General features: G+C 44.5%; 1 protein-coding gene across 18 annotated transcripts in view; it reads right to left on the bottom strand.

Annotated features, from left to right (window-relative positions):
• Window positions 1-19,206, bottom strand: part of TCF7L2 (transcription factor 7 like 2) — a 181,707-nt gene extending 162,501 nt beyond the window's left edge. For all 18 annotated transcript variants that reach the window (XM_055801534.1, XM_055801467.1, XM_055801475.1 and 15 more), the window contains exons 1-3: window positions 18,300-19,206; window positions 17,883-17,949; window positions 17,566-17,690 (exon numbers count right to left, since the gene is read on the bottom strand). In XM_055801534.1, coding sequence (XP_055657509.1) covers window positions 17,566-17,690; window positions 17,883-17,949; window positions 18,300-18,488 — 381 coding nt within the window. In that variant the 5' untranslated portion in view covers window positions 18,489-19,206. The remainder of the gene's footprint in view (window positions 1-17,565; window positions 17,691-17,882; window positions 17,950-18,299) is intronic.
• Window positions 19,207-20,749: the final 1,543 nt, after the last annotated feature.

Here is a 20,749-nt window from a genome sequence, read left to right as displayed (position 1 = left end):
CCATGAACCACAGTGAACCATCATGAGCACACAGTATACCTGCGGACAGAGCACACGCGGGTACCACACAGGCAGTCCCACAGCCATGTCATCACCAAGTTTTGTTGTCCCACCAGCCAACACCAAACCACAGTTTACCTGCCTCTGTGCACGATAAGTCTCAGAAGAAGCTCAACCACTACTTTCAGAATTCCAGCTGTCAGTGGATCACATCTTGATGGTAACTCTGCAGTTGAAGGAGGGCTCTGGAGGAGCACAGTTCAGCTCACCATGAATTCAGAAAACTCATACGCAAGGGACTTATCTCTGCTCACGTAAGAAACATCTCTGTTCTCCCACACAAGCATCTGCCTTCACAACCGTGAGCCAGGAGAACAACACTACCTGGCCATCGAGACATGCCCGTGGCTTTAGATCACCAAGCAATGCTGCAAGTCCTGTCTTTAAATGGCCTAATACCAGGTGACTTGGAGGAAGCCACACAGCAGGTTCACACCAAGGGTGACCACTGAGCAGAGCACCCAACGGCAGTGCTGTTCTCACAGACAGACAGACAGGCCCTCCTCTAAATAAGATACTCCTAAATTATAAGAAAATAATCAGACACTCAATTCTCAAATGTCATGACCTCAAAGTTGCAGAAAAAAAAATAATCTTACATATACACACACACGTACATACTTAATATATGTAGACACACATATAAGTATATATTATAGGTATTATATTAATAGATATTATATTGATATTGGTGTTACATAGATTCTAGATGTTTATATATATTATTATTGTTTGTGTGTGTATATATATACACACACACACCAGATATTAATATTTTTGCTATCAATCACTTCCAGATTTCTGCACCAAACCCCTGGTTCATAACCAGATCTATTTAATTGTTTTCAAGGCTTACAACACTGTTTTGCAGTGCTGCCTGTATAAAAGCTGCAAACATTTACTGAAGCTTTTAAAGAGAGCTTTATGTGAAAAATGAACTGTTACCCTGAAGAGCAGCTAATTATACCTTTATAAATTTGTAGCTGTTAAGCCATCCAAAACCAGTCATTTTAATTCAGATGTAGTTCCTCTGCCATTTTTAACTGCTCCAAGATTTTGGTACCTATGACTACACCGATGGGCTTATTTGATTAAAACCCAGTAATCCTACTGCAATTCTTGGATGAACCATTCTGTTTGCCAGGTTTTGCAGGCACAGAACTGTAAATGAAATCTAAAGTCTAGGACTCAGTTTGGGTGGGCAATGCCCCTTCAAGTTGTAAAAGCATTTGAACCACACCAGATGTTAACAGCTCCTCTGGCTTCGTTATCTAATAGGACATCACTTTGAGCACAGTAGGATCATTCCCCTGGTTTCGACCCTGTATGCGAGTTAGAATCAGCTAATACTGGACCTGGGTCTTCGTCGGGATCAGGGAGAGCAAGATGCCAGGCAATGCCCACCTTGCCTGTTCAAGCACCCAGTAAAGAAACTAATCTTGCTACCTTAGCAGAAAGGAGTTATTTAGTTGCACAAAAGGGGCCTCCAGTGAACTCCAAGATGATCTACCCCACATAGCTGCTATTCAACAAACTAAACACAAGGTATGCTGTAGTAACTGTACATAGCATAGAACAGACTGAACAACACAAATTTCTAAAGGCAGGTACATAATGTTACTAACAAAATAACAAAACAATAGAAACAGGTGCAAACAACAGAAACTAATGCAAGCTATATTAGTAAATACTGTGAGGAAAACCATATCAACACCATTCTCATCTTCCATTAGTTCAGTGTGTATACACTCATTTAAAAAAAAAAATTACCTTTTAAAAATTATCATCCAAGTAGAAGGAGGAAATTACATCTTTCACCCATAAAGTTTCATCTGTTTCAGCAAAATTCACCAACTGCAAAGAACCACCAAAGAACCACTAACCTACATCACCTGCCAGAAAGAAATAAGATCACCTCAACAGTTTGCAATTTAGAGGTTAATCTACTTAAAGTTTTAGGACACATCACTACTCATTATCTTAGTGCAAGTACACCCTTCGGCAGGAGAAGGTCACACTACCTACCGAAGAGACCACCACCTATCTCCAGTGGACCACACTGTGACACCTCATTGAAAGACTATTTTTAGCCACCTTCCCAACAGCTTCAAATCAGTGAGAAACATTTCTTTCCATAACTTCAAATTAACCTTTATTAAAAGAACTCGATTGTTTCTCCAGTATAAGCCAGGTTGCCTGACAGTATTTGGAAAGTAACTGATCTTCCTCTGAGCTCCTGTGCACACACAGTTATGTTGGTGCATAAACAAGACAGGGAACTACCAATTCCTCTCGATCAAACAGTTCCATACCTGAGACTCCTGCCATGCTACTCAGCTGAGTTACTGCTCATTGAAAAAGAACAGCAAGTAACTTCTGACCCATTTCACAGGCAAGGGCCGTTTTCTCCCCTCCTACATAAACTGAAATGCCAAATACCAAACCTATTTGTAGCAGTCAAGATTAGTTCTAACAGGTGAATCACCAAGAGGATAAACTGATCTGAACATTTATCTAACTACTAATAATCATTCCTACTTATTGGTTTGTTGGACCCCAAATGCACGGAGTACTTAAGATAATAGAGAAAGTTTGATCCTTGCCTAGAGGAACTGCCATGAGTAGAAAAGGAACCAAAGAAAGATGAAACTGCAAAGGAAACCAATCTCCATTTGCAACCACTTGTGACAGCAGGGATGTGGAACTTGGCTTTCATTCTGCACAAACCTCGCTCTTTTAACCTTTACTGGAATTAACCCAAAGGAAGATGACCCATTGCTAGATATTCATGCAGTTACACCAAACTTTAAGTCTCTGAATCAATGTAACAGAATACCAGAAGGAGATGCCTTAACAGACTCTAAGACCTCATCCTCTTGGCTTTTATTGATGTTCTTACCATCTTAAGAGGGTCACCCTGGAGACGTGAGACTGTAGGTGACCTTTGGAGCCTACACACATGTTCAGCTTCACAGAAAAGAAAACTGGAGTGTCAAACAGCCAAACTCCCTTGTTTTTTCTCCTACCAAACAGCGTACCCACATGAACATACATCTAATGCAACTTATTGATTGTATCAGGGTGCAGCGGGGGTTGGTCATCACTAGCACCACAAACCAGCACAGTGTCCCCGTACCTCAGTTCCATGCAAACATTCAGGTTTAGCTGTGATCACTCTGAAGGCAATCAGTGTGCAAGATTGTTACCAACCAGCTTCGTGCAGCTATACCTTGAAAAGTGACTCCATGAAAGTGGTATGAGGGTGAGGTAGGGAGGAAAGAGGAGTGTAGTGTTTATTTCCTTTTAACTTTCCATTTCATGTGTGTTCAGCGCCATGTCTGAACATGTTCAGACATTTCTTCTCCTCCCCACTTACCCTTCTTCCAAATGCCTGTCCTACAAATTATATCTGGGATCTAAAAATTAAGCTGAATTCTTGCTTTCTCTTTCTTATGCACACAGAGTAATACAGAGACTTTGCAATCCAAATTCTGCACTTGTGTACACCTGCGTTAACCCCATTGTCCTCAAGTTATTCCCTTAACAATGGCTGTGGGTTTGTACAGGTGTTGAACAAGCCCCATAATTGGAATTTAACAAACAATTCCAACAGCAGGGGGGGTGGGGAAGAAAAGAGCCAGAATTCAGCTCACTCCTTATGGCATTAGCTAATGTGTTCAAGGAGCAGGAAAAACAAAAACAAATTTAAAAGGTATTTAGGCATGTGCAGATGCTGACAGGCAACTCGCAAGATTTCCAAAAACTGCCAGTTTTCTACTTTGATCCACAAACCACAGCAACAGCAAGGAGTGTACATGAAAAACTTTTGCTTTGAATTTGCACCACCTTTCCAGTATTCTGTTTAGCCTCCTTCCTGCTTCACAAAGTATTTTGTTTCCAAACGAAACTTTGTAAGCTCCCCCTTGACATCACAAATTTCGGCCACAACCTCACATGTCCAAATGCACGGACCCAGCTGGGCTGAAGACAGTTCTTGAGGCAGTTTACGTGGAGGTGGGCTTGACATACATGCAGGACAGGAGCTGTATTTGCACCACCAGCTCCCAGCAAGGGAAGCCCCTCCAAACCGCTTACCACTGCATTAAGAAACAACCCCAGTGGGAAGCAGAAAAGCAAAAAGAGGCCAGGCAGAAAAAGCAGGCATGAGGACATGCTACACAACGAGAAGACATTGGCTACTCTGCATCACTGCCTCAACTAAACTCAACAGCTGCTCTTCTAGGCTGAGCTAGACTTTACATAGCTGTAAAATCAAATAAAAGCTTTCTGCTGCTGTCATGAGCTCCTGCTTGTGACCACAACTTAAAATCAGCTTCCACCCTCTTTCTCTATATCTCTCTGTGTAGCAAGCCATGGCCAGGACATTGACTGTAGATGTAGTTAGGCTTTGTTGCAATGGATAACTTGGTCATAACATTATAACAGGAAAGGTTGTCTGGCTGGAAAATGAAAGAGACCAGTGACTTTATAGGGCCAGCAATTACTCCTTAGTGATGGAGAATTACTACAGAGCATTCATTACTGAAGAGATGCCAGTTACTGACAAATTACCAAACTGAGAAATTAATTATCAGCTGAGAAAATAATGCACAAGGGATAGGACTGAGAAAGCCATGTTCAAGAGAGGTCCATAATTTGCAACAAGTACATTCTCATCAACAATTAGTCCTGGTACAATTAGTACCGCACTGGGTACTCTTTCAGGATGGCAGACAACACGACTGGTCTGCAAACCATCAATGGTTGAGACAAAATAGCATCATCTAAAAATAGAGACATTGTTCAACCTGACCATGACACTGTCCAACACAAAGACCCGACTCTATGCTCCAACACTGAATAAGCAATTCAAGCTATACTGCCAGGAAAATCGTTGTCCCCCAACTCCTCCTTGTGCCTACAATACGACTTCTACATGTTGAGAAAACCCCTCCCGTATTCACGCACCACGCTTGCAGACGAGGCAAGCAAACCAGGGGACTGCATGCTCTGAGGAACTGCATACAGAAGTGCGCTTTGCTGAACATCAACAAGCATTTTTGCAAGGCAACCTCCAAGACAAGCAATTTTTCCACAGCTTTTTCATGCTAGGGGCCAACTCTGTGAAAAAACTAGATGTTTTTTTGCTCAAACATAAACAGATCTAGCCAAATTCTTCATCGCCATCATTCAGTGGAAAATAACTGAGGGGGGTGGAGGTGGAGGGAAAAAAAAAATCTGCACAAAAACTGCACATGACTTCTGAGCTACAACTTTCACAGCCATGAGTATTTATTAGCTTTAACAATATTTCCGTAATCAGCAGCAAGACCTTCCTTTTTCCTCTGGTTTGTATCTTAGGAACCCAGTGCAGATGCTGGCTGATCCCAGGTCTCCAGGAGAGAAGAAAGGAGGATGAATGCAGCATACAACACTCACAGGGTCCCAACAAAACAGGGTCCCAACAAAACATCTAAGCAGCCGTGCCACAGGCCTTGAAGGCAACATGATACAGAGAAACACAAGACAGGGCAAAGACATCAGCCCAAAGGGCTCTTCTCGCTCTCTCCTCCTGCCCCCTACCCCGCATTCACATGTAGTGGTGAACGAAGGGAAGAAACACAACACTGACTAAATGATTAAGTAAATTGGCCAAGGTCGCTACCTCCAAGCGTTTACAAAGCAGAGACCCTACATTACTTCAGGGAGAATAAATAAAAGGCAATCACAAAGCCTGAACAGCTAAGTAAATGGACACCAAAATCACCAACATTGCACCCAGGATGATTACTGAAGAAAACCAAGGAGCTTAATATTTTCTTTTCTTTAAAAGTAAAGGCGTACAAGAAATTTAGCAGTCACATTTTCTTCCTTGAGCAAGAACACCCACACTGCTCGCTCGCTTATTCACTCCCATTTTTCTCTGTGCAGGGTCTGACCAAAAGGATCCCAGACCAAGGTCTCCAGACGCTCCTGCATCACACACAGTAACAACTCTGATTTTTATAGTTTTATTTGGCTTGTTTACAAGGCTCAGCCTCATGTAATCTGCAGGCTTGATCCTTCTCCTAATAAGAGCAATGGAAAAACTTCAGCTGATTGCGTAGTTCTGGACAGACCTTGCAGTGGCAAGAGGATAAACTTTAAGGGTCCAAGCCTTATTCATTCACTTTTCTTGCTTCCACAAGTAATCCTATTAAAAATAATGGGACTGCTCCTAAGAGTCAAAGATGTGGGATCAAATAAGAGAAGAAACTGACTGAGAAATATTTGGGGTTCCCCTTCCAGCAGAGCACAAGCACATTTCCCAAAGCATACTCTTATGTCTGTATATCAAATCAGAGCACCAACAAAAAACCAAATAAATAAAAGAAAAACGCCTGAAAATGCCATTCAAGGCAGGAAGAAGAAACCCAAGTCCTTCTACTTTTAAAACAAGGGCAATCGAATGATGAGTAGCTGAAAACATGGCCACACACACACACTCCTTCATATACACATACATACACAGAGGCAGTTCATCAGAAGTGAATCAGAGAGAGAAAGATGAATTTGAACCCTTTATCCCCTGTCCTTTATAAAGGCTGCCACTCAGTAAACGGAGATTGCTCTAATTACTGTGACAATTCTGCACCCCGTTCAAACAACTTTTGTGTTCTGGACAGGTTTCTCCGCGAGTTTGAAATTCTTGGCCTGAGAACCACTCTTGTCTAAAAGAGGTTTCTCGTTGCAAGCGCAGAATGCAACACTAACAAGTTGTCCCTCTTTTCAGCTCCTTTCATTCTCCTCTTTTCCAATTGCCTGATTCAGGGCTTAATGGAAACTTGTCAAGGCTTTTCTTCCCACAAACCCTGTAGAGCCCCAAGGCAATCTGTGCACAGAGTAACCACAGGAATCTCATATTGTCAATTAAAATTGAATAGACACCTGATAACCGAGTGTACGTTCACAAATAATATACATCGCATGCATGTACACAGATGTGCCCACGTAACCAGTCGGATCCCCACATTCGACACACCAGCAGCACAGCGACACAATTCGTGTTTACAACTACACCCAGCTACACCCAGGTTCTAGTTTTCACTTTTTAATTTCATATTTATGACATTTAATTTCATATTTATGACATTTAATTTCATATTTATGACATTAAAAACAAAGTACTTTCAAGTACTGTAGTTGAGCAACAGGTTTCAATGGAAAATAAACTATACGTGTACCAGGCATTTGGCCTTTAATAACCCTGGGGATTGTAAAGATATTTAGCTGCTATCCAGATAAAATAAGCTCTGTGGATATTCTTTACGCAGCAGCTTTGTGACTGGTACAGTAGTTATGTTTGTGACTAGCTCCTGTAAAGTAACCTTTTTTTTTTTTTTTTTTTTTACACTGACATAGGCATGTTTTAAGCTACATTTTATGGTATAGTTTAAGCATTAAGAAAAAGTCCATAAGAGAACGTAACAGGGATTGAAGTAAACTGAGACATTTGGTTAATAACATTAAAAATCTCAAAAACTTGACTTCCAGACAGACAGCTATAATCTGTAACTCCTTCGAAAGGGAGAAAACCTTTTTGACAATGTCCCAGAGAAAACAAAGGAAGAAACACTGATTGCCATCTTATTCTTCTGATGTGTTTGTTCAAGGTCATACCTTCCCCTGGATTCTTTATTATTGGCAAACATTCATAATAGCGTAATTTCAATAGCAGTCTGTTCAGCCTGGGTGTAGATCAATGCAGCATCTATATGCCATCTTCTAGACCTTGTCTATGTCATAGCGGCCCTGGTTTTATAAATCTCTTAAATCTAATTAAACCAATGTAAACCTCTTACCGTGTATGCTCCCAAACCAGTTCACTGGTTTAACCAAGTTAAAATTATTCAGGCTAGGGTTTAAAGCAGTTCCAAGAGAACCTTTATTAAATATTTGCATCAGTTAAAAACAGAAATCAATGTAGTGGCTTGTCTCTAGAATAGAACAGCCTATAGCCTCAGTTTTTTTCCAGATTATTTAAGGAATCATTGACTCCAGTGAGAGTCTGGATGTGCTCAGAGAGGTACACCCCCACCTTTTCTTGCTCTATTTTTCCCTTTCCTAAAATAGGATGATTTGTTTCTATTGTATCAACATCCAAGAATCTTTCATATTCCCCAGAAAGTCCCTTTGCACTATTTTCAGTTTGGCATTTTCTAACTATTATTTCCCACATCCTTTTGGATTTTTCTGGTGTCTCAGCTGCATCAACATTACTAATGAATTAAAAACCAGAGACCGATTGTGTTGTATACAGCATCTTTCACACCACAGGACTGGTCTGGAGAGCCCTACAAAGCTGTGAGATAATACTAGTCGAGCTCAATTATATATTCCTACTTGGTAGCCATGAGGCATGCAATCGTACTTCCCACAGAGCCTAGGGCATTAAAACCTGTTCTGCCAAGAGGGGGAAACAGTTAGGCAGGACTAACTGTATCGGTAGGACTAACAAAACGGTTATGAGACCTTTAACACCACAGAGTCCCTCCTGAATTCAGCCTCCCTTCCTGGCCAAATACCTGCAGAAGTTTGGTACACAAAATATCTGACCCCCAAAAGAAGCTGCGCTCCCATCTTCTCCCTCCTTGCACTTCCTTCAGCAAGCAGCAAAAACATTTCAAACAACACAAATCCATTCTCCGCTCACCAAAGCCTACTTGTCTCCTGTAATTTCTATCATTTTACTGTCATCATTTCTTCTTTGCTGAAACCAGCAGCGTATGAGTCAGAGAACAATCATTAACTTTTACAACTTCCATACAAATCCACCTACTCATATTAGAAAAGCAGTATTGACATGCAACACAGCCTCAGATCAAATCCTGATTCTGCCAGGATGCTCCGCACTTCTCTGGGAAAGTCAGACACTGCAGAAGCAGGGGCTCGTTTAAGAGCATACCACTGGAAACATAACTTTTTTTTTTTCCCCCAAGAGTGAACGACACCACAGAACCAGCAATATATCAATATGACATTTAGTTGAGTTTGGCTTTTTCAATACCTTTATCCACTTTTGAAGAAGTTGGCCGTTAGTTCAAGACACACGGGGCCTGATCCAAAGCCCTTCATTATTAATAGAAGCCTTTTTTCCACTGACTTCAATGGATCTTGGACCAAGCCCAAGGAAGACAAGATTTCACAGCAGTAAGAGTGACACACATTCTCCGCATTCAAAAAAAAACAATACACGGTATTTACGATGTCAGTCTGTATAGTGTAGTTTTGTTTGTGTTTTGCTTTTTTAAAATAGGCTCTAGGCTGTCGGATTAATGCACCCAAAAAGTCTCTTTGGAGTTGGAAGGAATTACAGGGAGATACAAAATGCTATGGCGAGGTATATAATATTCCCAGCATTTACCCCAATGAGAATATAAAGGCACCCACTATCATAACACTTCTTATAAGTTGCTGCAGCCACACTTTAAAGTGTCCCATCGTTATAAGCTCCTCTAGGAACAGCTACAGCATTGCCCATGATGAATTAATTTGTGTTAATGTGGCTATCACGCACATTTCCATATGAAACCCATTGTTCTAGAGCATTAATAAAAACCTCACCAAGTGAAGTAACATGGTACCCCTATATTTAGTTTAAAGAAATTCAAAATAAATACATTAAAACAAAATTGCTAATATCTTTAGTACATCATAATTGGCACAGCAAGCAGAAACCCAGTTATCTTCTCAGTACATATTTATAGCATCACCCTTCCCCATTCATTCTGCATTTTCTTAGAGAATCTGCTGTACCCTACATCTGCAATTCATTGACTTTACAATTTACCACATGTTGAGATGGAGAGGTCTCAGCTCCATTTGAATCACTGCACAAATATGCAAGTGATTTATCGTTTTAAAACTGAAGACTGCAGAAGAACGACTCCACTTTTCCTGAACATTACTCCTTCTGGCAGACCATGAACAATTACAGCGCGTACTAATTAAGCTCTGTAAATGTGCTGTGCCCTGCTAATGCCTACCAGGCCTCAAATTTAGTTGCATGAAGCCAAACTTCAGCCAGCGACTTAACTCATTCAGCACTGCCCAGTTGCCTGAGCGTGACCCCACGCAGAATAAGGGTCGAGGGTTTAGCCAACCTAAAACAAAGGCGCAAGACTGAACAGATTTTGCCGGAAAGAATTGGAGGGGGGAGATGCTGGAGGGGGTGGGAAGAGTCTTGGGAACCAGAGGAACATCCTTGTTGATAACCTGTTAAAAAGGTACAATACCACACCAGCTTTGCAGCGCGGTGCTGGGGGATTCGGATCTGTCCCTGCGGGCTAATAAGTCACAGTGCTCCATTGATTAGGGAAATGCATAAAACCTTCAACAAAACTGTACAGCTATTTGTGGAAGGGCCAAATTGACAGCCACCTCTTTCTTTTTTTTTTTTTCCCTTTTTTTTAAGTCGGGTTTTACATGACTCTTAGAAGAAAAACACATGGGCAAAGGAGCGCAGCTTTCCACCACACACATAACCCTGCCTTTTTCTTAAGTTAGTCTCCACACACAACAGTAACCTACAGGGAACCTGAAATCAGCTGCTGGAGAAATTAAAGCTAAAAGTAATACCTAGGCATACTTGAGTAATCGCATTATCTTGTTAAAACATACACACACACAACATAGACAGGACAGCAGCACTTCCAATCTGACTGTCCACTCTAGGAAAGCATGTTTAATGGGGAGTGAGCCGAGAATAACGAGCTTTGCTGAGTAAAGCACTGTTTCTCCTTAGGCCCCAGACTTTCCTGACATTTAAGAGTCAATCTCCAGATCCCAAGCTTCCCCTCCAACCATCCTTTCAAATACCAGCAGTCCCCCCACCCCCCCACCCCCCAAGTTTCTAGGATTTTTCCTCCTCGAACTCCAACATCCCTCCTTTGTCCTCCAGTTACTCTCCAGCAGCCTCTGCTCTTGCTGTGCGCCCCCCCCCACCCCACCCCCCCCCCCGGTTACCCCCCTCCCCCCAGACTTCACCCTTGGCACGTCCCCCTGGTTCCCCTCACCCCTCCACGCTGACCTACACATCCATCCCAGATTGACCCTTTCCAGCAGGACACAGGGCTTCTCCCCTAAAAACTGCCTTGAACCCCAACACCTTAGTTAATTCAGCACACGTTCTCCCTTAAGGTGGGCTTTTGCCTCTTTTTAAGAGGCCCCGTTTTACACGCACGAACCAGTCTGATACGTGTATTTCCAAGCATCCACCTTTTGCATAAAACCTGATGCAATTTTTTTTTCCTCCCAGCTCAGTGGTATGTGAGAAAATTAAAGGACGTTTCCAGGTGTCATCTGTCTTTAAATGTTTGCTTGTGTCGGTATCTAGGAAATACTGCACAATATCACTGAGACCTCTATAAACCATATGAGCTGGGCTAAACTTCTTCCCTCCTTCAGCCTGGCTGCGTCATCCGCAGCCCAGCCTTTACAGCACTGCAAGTGTTAATTATAAACTTCGGAGCCTACTTTAAAAAAAAAAAAAAAACCACACAAAAAAAAAACCCCAAAACCAAAAGGCACAAACATAAACCAGCAGTTGAGAGGAGGAGCAGAAATATTCTTTGCTTTTGGGTGGGGAGAGAGAGGATTTCCATATCTCCCCCACACACCCCCAGCACCACACTCCATCTCTCATTGCTTATAATTAGTGAAAGAAATTTGACCCACTGCCAGTGTCTGTGGACCTTGGATATTATAAGGCCAGCGTGGCGTCAAATATCTTAACATTCATAAGTGTTATAGGCTGTAAATAAACCCCATGGATTTATGACCCTGCAGTGCTTGCCAGCAAACGACTGTGGCACATTTCTTTCAGCAGACCTGTCGAGGTGCAAGTTTGCCTTTGGTTGTAAAATTAACCATTTCCTTCACAAATGTGCCCAATTAGAAGTCAAAGTTTTAAGGCTTACTTACATATTTGCCAGGACGCAGTACTGAGGAGACGCCCGGGGAACAGAGCTTTAAACTTACCCCACCACCAAAAAAAAAAAAACCCTCACAAATGCCCCCAAAGCAAAACTTCTCACAACGGCCCCAATGTGGGAGCACAGTGTCTGATTTCCCCCCAACCCCCAAGCTGGCAGCCCCACCGCTTTTATATCTATAGGTGCCCCTCGCCAGCCCTGGCTCATTTTTGGCTGCTGGGAAGCTGGGGGGGAGCAGGCGGCTCCCCCCGAGCTGCGCCTGGAGAAGGCTCTCCTCCCTTCCCCCAGGATAATGTCATCTGCTTCCTGTGTAGGAGAGCATTTGCTAAATCCAGGTTGTCTCATGCTTAACTGCCAATAATCCAACTTCCACATAACTCCCAGACAGCTGGGAAAAGGTCCTCAGAGTTTTTAGTCATGGTACAGAAACACACGTCCACACAAAAAATCTGCAGCTGTCCTTTTTCTCTACACCACATTTTTTATCTGATTTTGGGGCCCAGTCATGAAAATCTTGACAAATTTAAAACATTTTTACCTACATTCTGGTTTACAAGCTCCAATGAAAGCTGCAACATACTCCTCCCCCCCCTCCATCTTCAGCTGACAAATCAGCACATATTTGCTTGAACAAAAAACGAAGAGGAAGGAGGAAAAAAAACCCACCCTACTCAACATCATCAGTCCATGTATGAATGCATTCAAAAAACCTGGAAAGGCATCTAGTGTATTTTTTTTTTCAGTACAGATCAGCCACTGGTGCACCTATTAAAATTGTTCGATTTCCAAAGCAAATATTATTTTTAATGAAGTGCAGTCCTGCAATTATCCTGTACACTCAAGTTAACAGTACTGCATTATATTGTTTTGCAAGGTCCAAGAAACATGAAACTTTTCTCTAACTAATTTTCATAGCCCCCTAAAGAGAAGCTGATTGATTAAGCAGTGCAGCATTTGCTCCAGAATGAAATCTTATCAGAAAAATAGAGAAAGAGAGAGAGAGCAAGAATTAAAAATAAATCAGCTTCTTCACCGAAAATGAGTTAACAAACACAGTCTGTTTGCCATTGTACACCAGCTATGCTAATGCTATAGCAGAGTGATTCAGCAATCTACCTAATTAAGCATGAGGAAAGTTTCTTTATGGAGGTTGCATTTGATTTACGCCACAGGATCATCAGTTCTTATTTAATAGCTTGTTTTTAAACAAGTCCAGAAACTTTATTAAAAGCATGTCCATTCAAATTTTTTTTAAAAAAAAAGCAAATAATTCACTCTCCACTTAATAGCTACGTGTCATAAAGTACCAAAGTGCTGACATATTAAGTTGTATCTACATTATTAAACTAGTTGGTGGACGTTAATACTATAATCCATACTGCAGACATTAAACCTCAACCATAAAGATTAGTAAAGAATTAATATTGTCACATCGAGGCTGAAACCTTAACACGCCAGCCATAAATATTTCTGAAGGAGATGAAAAACAATTAGCATAAATACCAAAGAAGGGCAAGAACACCTGTTCTTTTTCAGTGCGATAAGCATTTTATTGTTCTCTATTTAAAATGTAATGACCTGTGTAATTACAGTAATATTACATTGTATTGCAAGGGCTTGGAATGTCACACTTTGAAAAGTGTTGTCAAAACAATTGGAGGGAGGGAAAAAAAAAAAAAAGGACCACCATTAACCCTTCACACCCCAGGGTCTACAGCTTTTGTATCAAGAAGGATTATGTTGTTTGATTCAGTAGATAAAGGAAAACATCAATTTTTCAAGTTAATTAAAGAAAAAAGTTTCTTTCTGAACGCAAAATCTAGGTGAGGGGGCTACTCTCCACCACAGCTATTCCCAACTCCCAAACTTCAGGGCCAAAGGCAAGCTTATTCCTACAGTCTTACTCAGCAAGCAACAATTTAGGGGAAAGGAAGATGCAAAAGCACTAGTAAAAATAAAAATATCTGCCAGCTGGGTTTTCTCAAAACACAATGCAACCATTTGCTCACCGAAAGCATTAACCAGGACCTAAATTTAGGGTAAAAATTAAATACACCATCTTCTTCATTTTCCAACTCTGAAAGGAAAACATTCTCCTTTATTATCCCTAACAGACAGCCACCCCAGTCCCTCTGCAAGCGTTAGTATGGATCTGGCACTCTCAGATGCATTACTTCATTACTATTTGGCTAGACCTCTGTTTAGTCCACATCTATGCTTAAAAGCAATCCACAGTATTCTATCAAAAGCAAGATTAGCATGCAAAACATCTTTGGCTTTTAAAAGTAAAATCATTCCTATCGAGCTTCGTAAAGAGACTGCAGTATTTAAAGCATTATTCTTGAGATAATATTATTCATCGTACGCAGATTTTATGATACTTCATAATTCTTCACATTCCTAAAGCAGTAAAGCAGAAATTGCTGCCCACGAGTTTGCTCTTGAACAGACAATTACAGGTACATTTGCAAAACACAATAATCCCCCTACACACCCAAATAAAACAAAAAGGGGGAAAAAAAGCCAGGGGAAAAAAAAAACAAACAACAAAAAAACCACACCCACAGACCTTTAAGATTCTACAACAGCAAAAGGAAAGGAAAAGCAATTTTGCTGCATATCTGCATCACCTCTTTACCTTGCATGCTCTAAAACTCAACAAATATGGCTTCAGAAAAAACTACATAAAGAAAAATAAAATTCAAAATTATGCAGAATGATCTATGCCTTTCCAACCTGTATTAAAAAAAAACACACAAAAAAACCCCAAAACAAACAAACAAAACAAACAAAAAAAAACCACCAACCAAAAACACCCAAACAGGAGACAGAAAGATCTAGTTGGTCTGGAATTGAAAGCTGGTACAGCAGAGAACTAGAATCCACCTAAAGACAGTGTGTGACGGACAACAGCTATCCCGCTGAATCTTTATAATATTCTGCTCTCAGGCCTAAATAAACAACTTTAATTTTTCCTGGCTATAATTAAGTGGCAGGCAAACAAGCAAGCACAGGGAACATGAACAAGTGAGGTTAAGGAGATAGGAGAGGGTTGCTGGAGCCTGGATGTGGAAATAAGAAAATTGCCTATTGAGTGTGGAAATATCCTTTCAGAATCCATCTGATAACAGGAGCAGGCCACCTGCCATACCAACAATCAACCAACCTGTCATCTTCCGTACAGTACCTTTAATTCACACAAACCCAACATTCCTATGGAGGCCTTTTTTAACTGGGGGGAGAGCAAGGGGAGGAAGAATGCTTCCAGGAAAGCTAACTGCTGAAGGATCCTATCCTCACAGGCTAAGGGAAAAAGGAGCTGTAATAAAGGTAATGAAGAAAAAAAAAATAAAAATAAAGAACTGTAGCTGCTGTAAGAGAAACGCTTAAAGAGAAAAGCAGCAGAGGTGTGCTTCCTATTAACCCACACTTGGAACGCGGGAATGCTTTTAAGGTAAAAAGGAAGGGGAAAAAACCCAAACACTACTGAGCGCCACAATTTGCAACAAAGTAACAAAGATTGTTTTGCCATCTGGATCCTGGTGCTCGCAGAACTCGGGATTTATCACCGGTCATCCATATACATGGGGGTGACTGTATTCAAAAGGAAAAATATAATGCATTCAGCCCCTGAATTCCCCTCCCAGTCATTACCATTGCAAACTGCAGTCACCCCTGTGCTACTGTCCCAGGGATCACCTCCTTGCAAGAGGGGCCTTACAAGCCACCAAAATAAAACCCTACCGCAGCCCTAAACATATGCAAAGTTAAAAAAAAAAAAAAAAACCTTCCTTCCTCCCTCCCTGTCACTCTGCATTTACTAATCTGGGACTACTGACATTTTACTAAGTGAAAACAAGACTGACCCGATGTTTAATATTTTAATGCTTTAAAACACTTGTAGATCTGATACACTGAAGTTGTCCAAGCCCTCAGTCATTAGTACGGTTTCAACATCCACCAAACAGTAGATCTATTATTGCAAATCGCTATCTCGTGTTACCACAAGGAAGAAAGGGGAAAAAAAAAAAAAAAACACAACTGTATAAACACACATGGTGATGGTGGGGACGCTTCAGATTTAGAAACACCCAGCAGAAACAAAACAGCAATGCTGAACCCATTGGTAGGAACACGTAGCGTTTTGTATTCCCAGTGGATTTAGCCGGTTTAGCCCAAAATTTTTTTAAAAAGTCTGTAAAAAGGTGACACTTGAGAAATCTGATGGCAGAGCTGCTCACACCGCGACACTACGAGCGGAAAAACAGCTGGGACTGCAAACCCACCAGCAGATCCCAAAGTTTCCTGGGATCTGGGTTAAAACTTGCTCTATCTCCAGGCACAAGGCGTGCAGCCAAGCACACCCCTGCCACCGAGCCCTGGGCTAAAAAAAAAAAAAAAATAAAAATAATAATAAAAAAAAATTACAAACCCACCCAAAACCAAAAAGCCCAGAAACACACGAGCCAAAAAAAAAAAAAAAGAAAAAAAAAACAAACAACAAAAAACCGGACGCTTTCAGCAAACTGTTTTTCGTCCAGCACACTTCCAGGAGGAATTTTGCTCGACTTGTTAGATTATTTGGTGGTGGTTGTCGGAGCTCAGCGCGGCGATCCGCGCCGCCGGCCTCAGCCCCCCGCTCGGCTCTGCCCCGCGGCGCCCCCGCAGCGCCCGGCACGCACGGAGCGCGCCGCCGGGCCGCCTGCCGCCGCACAGCCCCGGTGAGGGCCCCGGCCCCCCGGCCGCCCCCAGCCCCGGCCCGGCAGCGCTCCGGGCAGGCGGGGCCGCCGCACCGACAGGACCCCGGCCCCGGGCCGCCGCGCTGAGGCCGGGCACAACTCGCGGCGCCCGCGGCCGGGAGGGGCCGTCGCCCCGCGCCGGGCACGGTGAAGGCGCCGCTCCCGCAGGCCGGGGGCGGGCAGGAGAGGGTTAAGGGGGAGGAAAGGGGAGGGGGAGCCGGCCCAGCCGCCACGGAGGAGGGCAGGAGGCGACGGATCACTATGGAAAACGAGGAGTTTGGAGGAGCGGATCCAAGACTCGGCCGGGAGAACCCCCCCCCTCCTCCCCACGGAAGGGGAGAGGGGAGTGATGGGGGGAGCCGGGGGGGGAAAAAGCAACTCCTCAATTATTTATTTTTTTTTCATTTATTTCTAGTTTTGTTCTGTGGCTGGATTAGGTGTTGCTTGGATTTTGTTTGGGGGAGTTGTTGAGGTTTTTTTCTCCCCACCCCCCCGCAGGGGAGATTACGAGGGCTCCAGAAAACTGCCCATAGAACTGAAAGTTTTAAAAAAAAAAAAAAAAAAAAGGAAAAAGGAAAAAGGAAAAAAAAAAATAGGAAATATGGCGAAGTGTAAACAAACCCCCTCCCGCCGCGGCCCGCGGAGTTTGGAAAGTTTGCTGCACGGCGCGGGGGAGGGGGCGGCGGCCGGGGCGGGCGAGCGGGGGCACCGGGGAGCGCGGCGGCGGCGGGAGCCGGGGGAAGGGGGGGGAGAGGAGAGGAAAGGAGAGGAGGGGGGAAAAAAAAGGCACTTACCGTTCTCGCCGTCGGAGAGAGCGATCCATTGGGCAGATACGGGCTGCTGAGGTCGGGGATCATTATAAAGGGATAACCCGGGTATGGTGGGCCCTTAAACAACCCTCCATCTTGCCTCTTCGCAGCTAACATGGCGGGGGAGACACGAGCGGGAGCGGGGAAGGAAGGGGGCAACAGGGGAAAGAGAAAGGAAGGAAAGGGGGGGAGGGGGGGAGGAAAACTTTTTTTAGAAAGTGTCCCAAAAAGAGGAGCCGGGCGCCCGGCGGAGGGGCGGCGGCGGTGCGGACGGGCGGCGGGGCCGGGCCCGCCGTACTCACCTTCCTCCAAACTTTCCCGGGATTTATCTCTGAAAGTTTCGGACCGAGGCGGGGGCCGCCGCTCCGCCTGGGAGCGAGCCGGGGGTCGGCGTGGGGCAGTTGGGGAGGGGGGTGGTTGGGGTGGGTGGTGGGGTGTTGGTGGTTTTTTTTGTTGGGGGGGGGGGGGGGGGGAGAGAAGGGAGGAGGGAAGGAATAAAAGGCGAAGAAGGGAAAGGTGCGGGGGGGACGGTGGAAGGGAGAAACAAACAGAACAAAACAGAAGGCATCGTTACAAGTTGGTGCCGCGGAGGAAAGTTGGGCGCCGGCGGGAGCGGGACCCGGCGCGGCGCCCCCGGCCCCGGCCGCGGCCCCGGCGAGGCAGCGCGGCCCCCGCCCGCCCGCCGCCCCGCAACGGCCCCGCGGGGGGTTCCCCCGTACCTCCGAGTCTGAGGAGCTGTTTTGATTCGTTTCTGATTCATTGACGAGAGACGACTTGACATCAGCTAAATCCCTCTCGGCCGAGGAGTTCTCGGAGATCTTCTCCTCCTGCTCCCCTTCGTCTTTGAAAGAGATCAGTTCATCGTTGGCGCCCAGGTCGTCCCCTCCACCGCCGTTCAGCTGCGGCATTTTCCTCCTGGCTCACCCCACCAGTAGCAATTTTGCAAAAAGGGGAAGGGGGAAAAAAAACCAAGAAAAAAAAAATAGGGGAATGGGGGGGGGGGGGGGGGGAAGGAGAAAAGAAGAGGGGAGGGGGGGGGAAAGTTTGCACCAAAAAAAGAAGAGTCCAAGGTGAAAGTTTCCTTTTTTTCCCCTTCTTTTTCCTCCTGGGGAGGGGAAAAGAGGGAGGAGGAGGGGAGGGAAATGTCTCTTCTTTGCTCCTTTGCACCAGTGACTTTAGGCTTCTTCCTTTCCTTCTTCGGGATTTTCTCTTTCTTTCTTCCAGGGAGCTGGTCGGCGTGCACTGCGCGCACACGCACTCGCACCCGCGCACGCACTCACGAAAAAATTAATAATAATAAAAAATATATAGACGGGGGGGAGGGGGGGCTTGGGAGGGGGGGGGGGGGAAATAATGCAACAAACAAACCCAAGAAGTCAGCTGTAACGGGGGGGCAGCCGCCGCGGATATTGGGAGCCTGTGCCGCTCGGGTTTGAGTGAGTTGAAGTTGGACTGAGAGCTTTTCAGTTCAAAGGCGGCGCTGATTGACAGATAGAAAAAGGGGGATCGAAATCCGGAGGAACGGAGAAGTCTGGGATCCGGGATTATTGACAGGGAGCGAGAAACACACCAGGCACTTAATGAGATGCAGGAGGGGGCGGGGGCTCCCCGGTGACGTCTGCATAAATAAACAGGTCTGGGGCGCGGGAGGGGGAGGGGGAGGAGGGTGGGGGAAGTAGGAAACTAACAATGATCCTTTTTGGCATGGGAGCGGGAGGGGAGGGGAGCGGGGGGGCCGCCGCTGGGGGGGCGGCGCGCAAAACGGGAGGGAGGGCAAAAAAAAAAAAAATTAAAATAAAAAAATATTTTTTGCGCTGTAGCTGAGAGCTGCAGGACGGGGGCAGCGAGCGGAAAGCACCCGAACGGGTGCCCCTGCCCTCGCTCCTCGGCAGGCGCTAACTTTTGCATACTGGGCGTTAATAAACATGTCATCTCCGTGCAGCCCGGATTCTCCTGAAAGATGTGTGCCCTTATTATTTGTGTACATGTGACTACAGGGTGGTGGGGTTCTGTGCCTTTTTTTTTTTTAATATTTTTGAAACCGTTAACATTTTTCTTGCTACTCGTTGGAGGTAAGAAACTCCAATCCTAATAAACGCTATAATATAGTAAAAGCCTTTTTTTAAGCAGCACTTGCGCCTTGCATTTCTGGTGGTTATAACACGTAGGATGAAAATGTGCGAGATCACTCGCACGGATCAGATATTTCCAAATTATCTTATAGTAAGGCAGCGTATTTTTTTTGGTCCTTGATGTTTAAAAAAAAAAAAAAAAAAAGGAGGAAAAGGAATGTGACTGCTAGGAAGTTAATTAGCATGGCAGGACGGAGAATCAAGGACTCCCAGACTTCAGAAGTGAAAAGTTGTGATGGCGTAAACATCACGCTGGGGAAAATCAAAGTGAAAGTGGGCCGGTCCCCGCGGCTGGGGGGCGGGGGGGGGCGGGGGGTCCCGGCGGGCGGCGGGGGGGGTGGCGGCGGGGGGGGTCGCGGCGGGGGTCCCGGCGGGGCAGCGGGGCCGCCCGCCCGGCGAGGGCGGCTGCGCTCGGGCTCGGGGCTGCGCCTTCGTGCAGGAGCGCCCGGCCGGGGCTCTGCCTGCACGGCAACAAAATGGGGAGCAGAATAATGCAGATGCGAGAAACGGCATCTGTTACCCGAATATAATGTGGTGAGGGGAAGGGGAAAACAAATTGATCTTCCAGCAGTGACAAATTGTAACAATGGACGAGTCAATTGGAAACTTTAACATGGGCACGGAACAAAAGGAGGGGAGTGGGGCGGGGGGGGGGGGGGGGGGGGGGCAGAGACAGTAATTTCAATGGGAATTAGTAAATTGCCTAATGGAAATGGTGTTTGAAAGCAGGGGACGGGCTGTACTAAATAATCCAAACATTCCTCCAGAAATCTAACCTGCTGCTCATGCTAAGGGCCGTGCAGCACATAGGGTTTCCAAAACAAAGCCAATTTGTCATGCAATATTTAGAGAGTTTGGAGGTTTCAGCTAAACTGTCTTCTATAAAAAGAATAATAAAAATAATAATACAGAGATCATCAAGGCTAACGCAAATTCTCAGGCATTAAAAAGTTCACATAGAAATTTGCATACTAAAGGCAAAGATGCAGACAAAATAGAAATAAAAAAATCACTGCAACTTACAACTTTAATATTAA

Source organism: Falco peregrinus, chromosome 1, assembly GCF_023634155.1.
Source record: "Falco peregrinus isolate bFalPer1 chromosome 1, bFalPer1.pri, whole genome shotgun sequence".
Lineage (NCBI taxonomy): Eukaryota > Metazoa > Chordata > Aves > Falconiformes > Falconidae > Falco > Falco peregrinus.
Note: the sequence above shows the minus strand (reverse complement) of the source record. Positions and strands in the feature narration are given on the sequence as shown.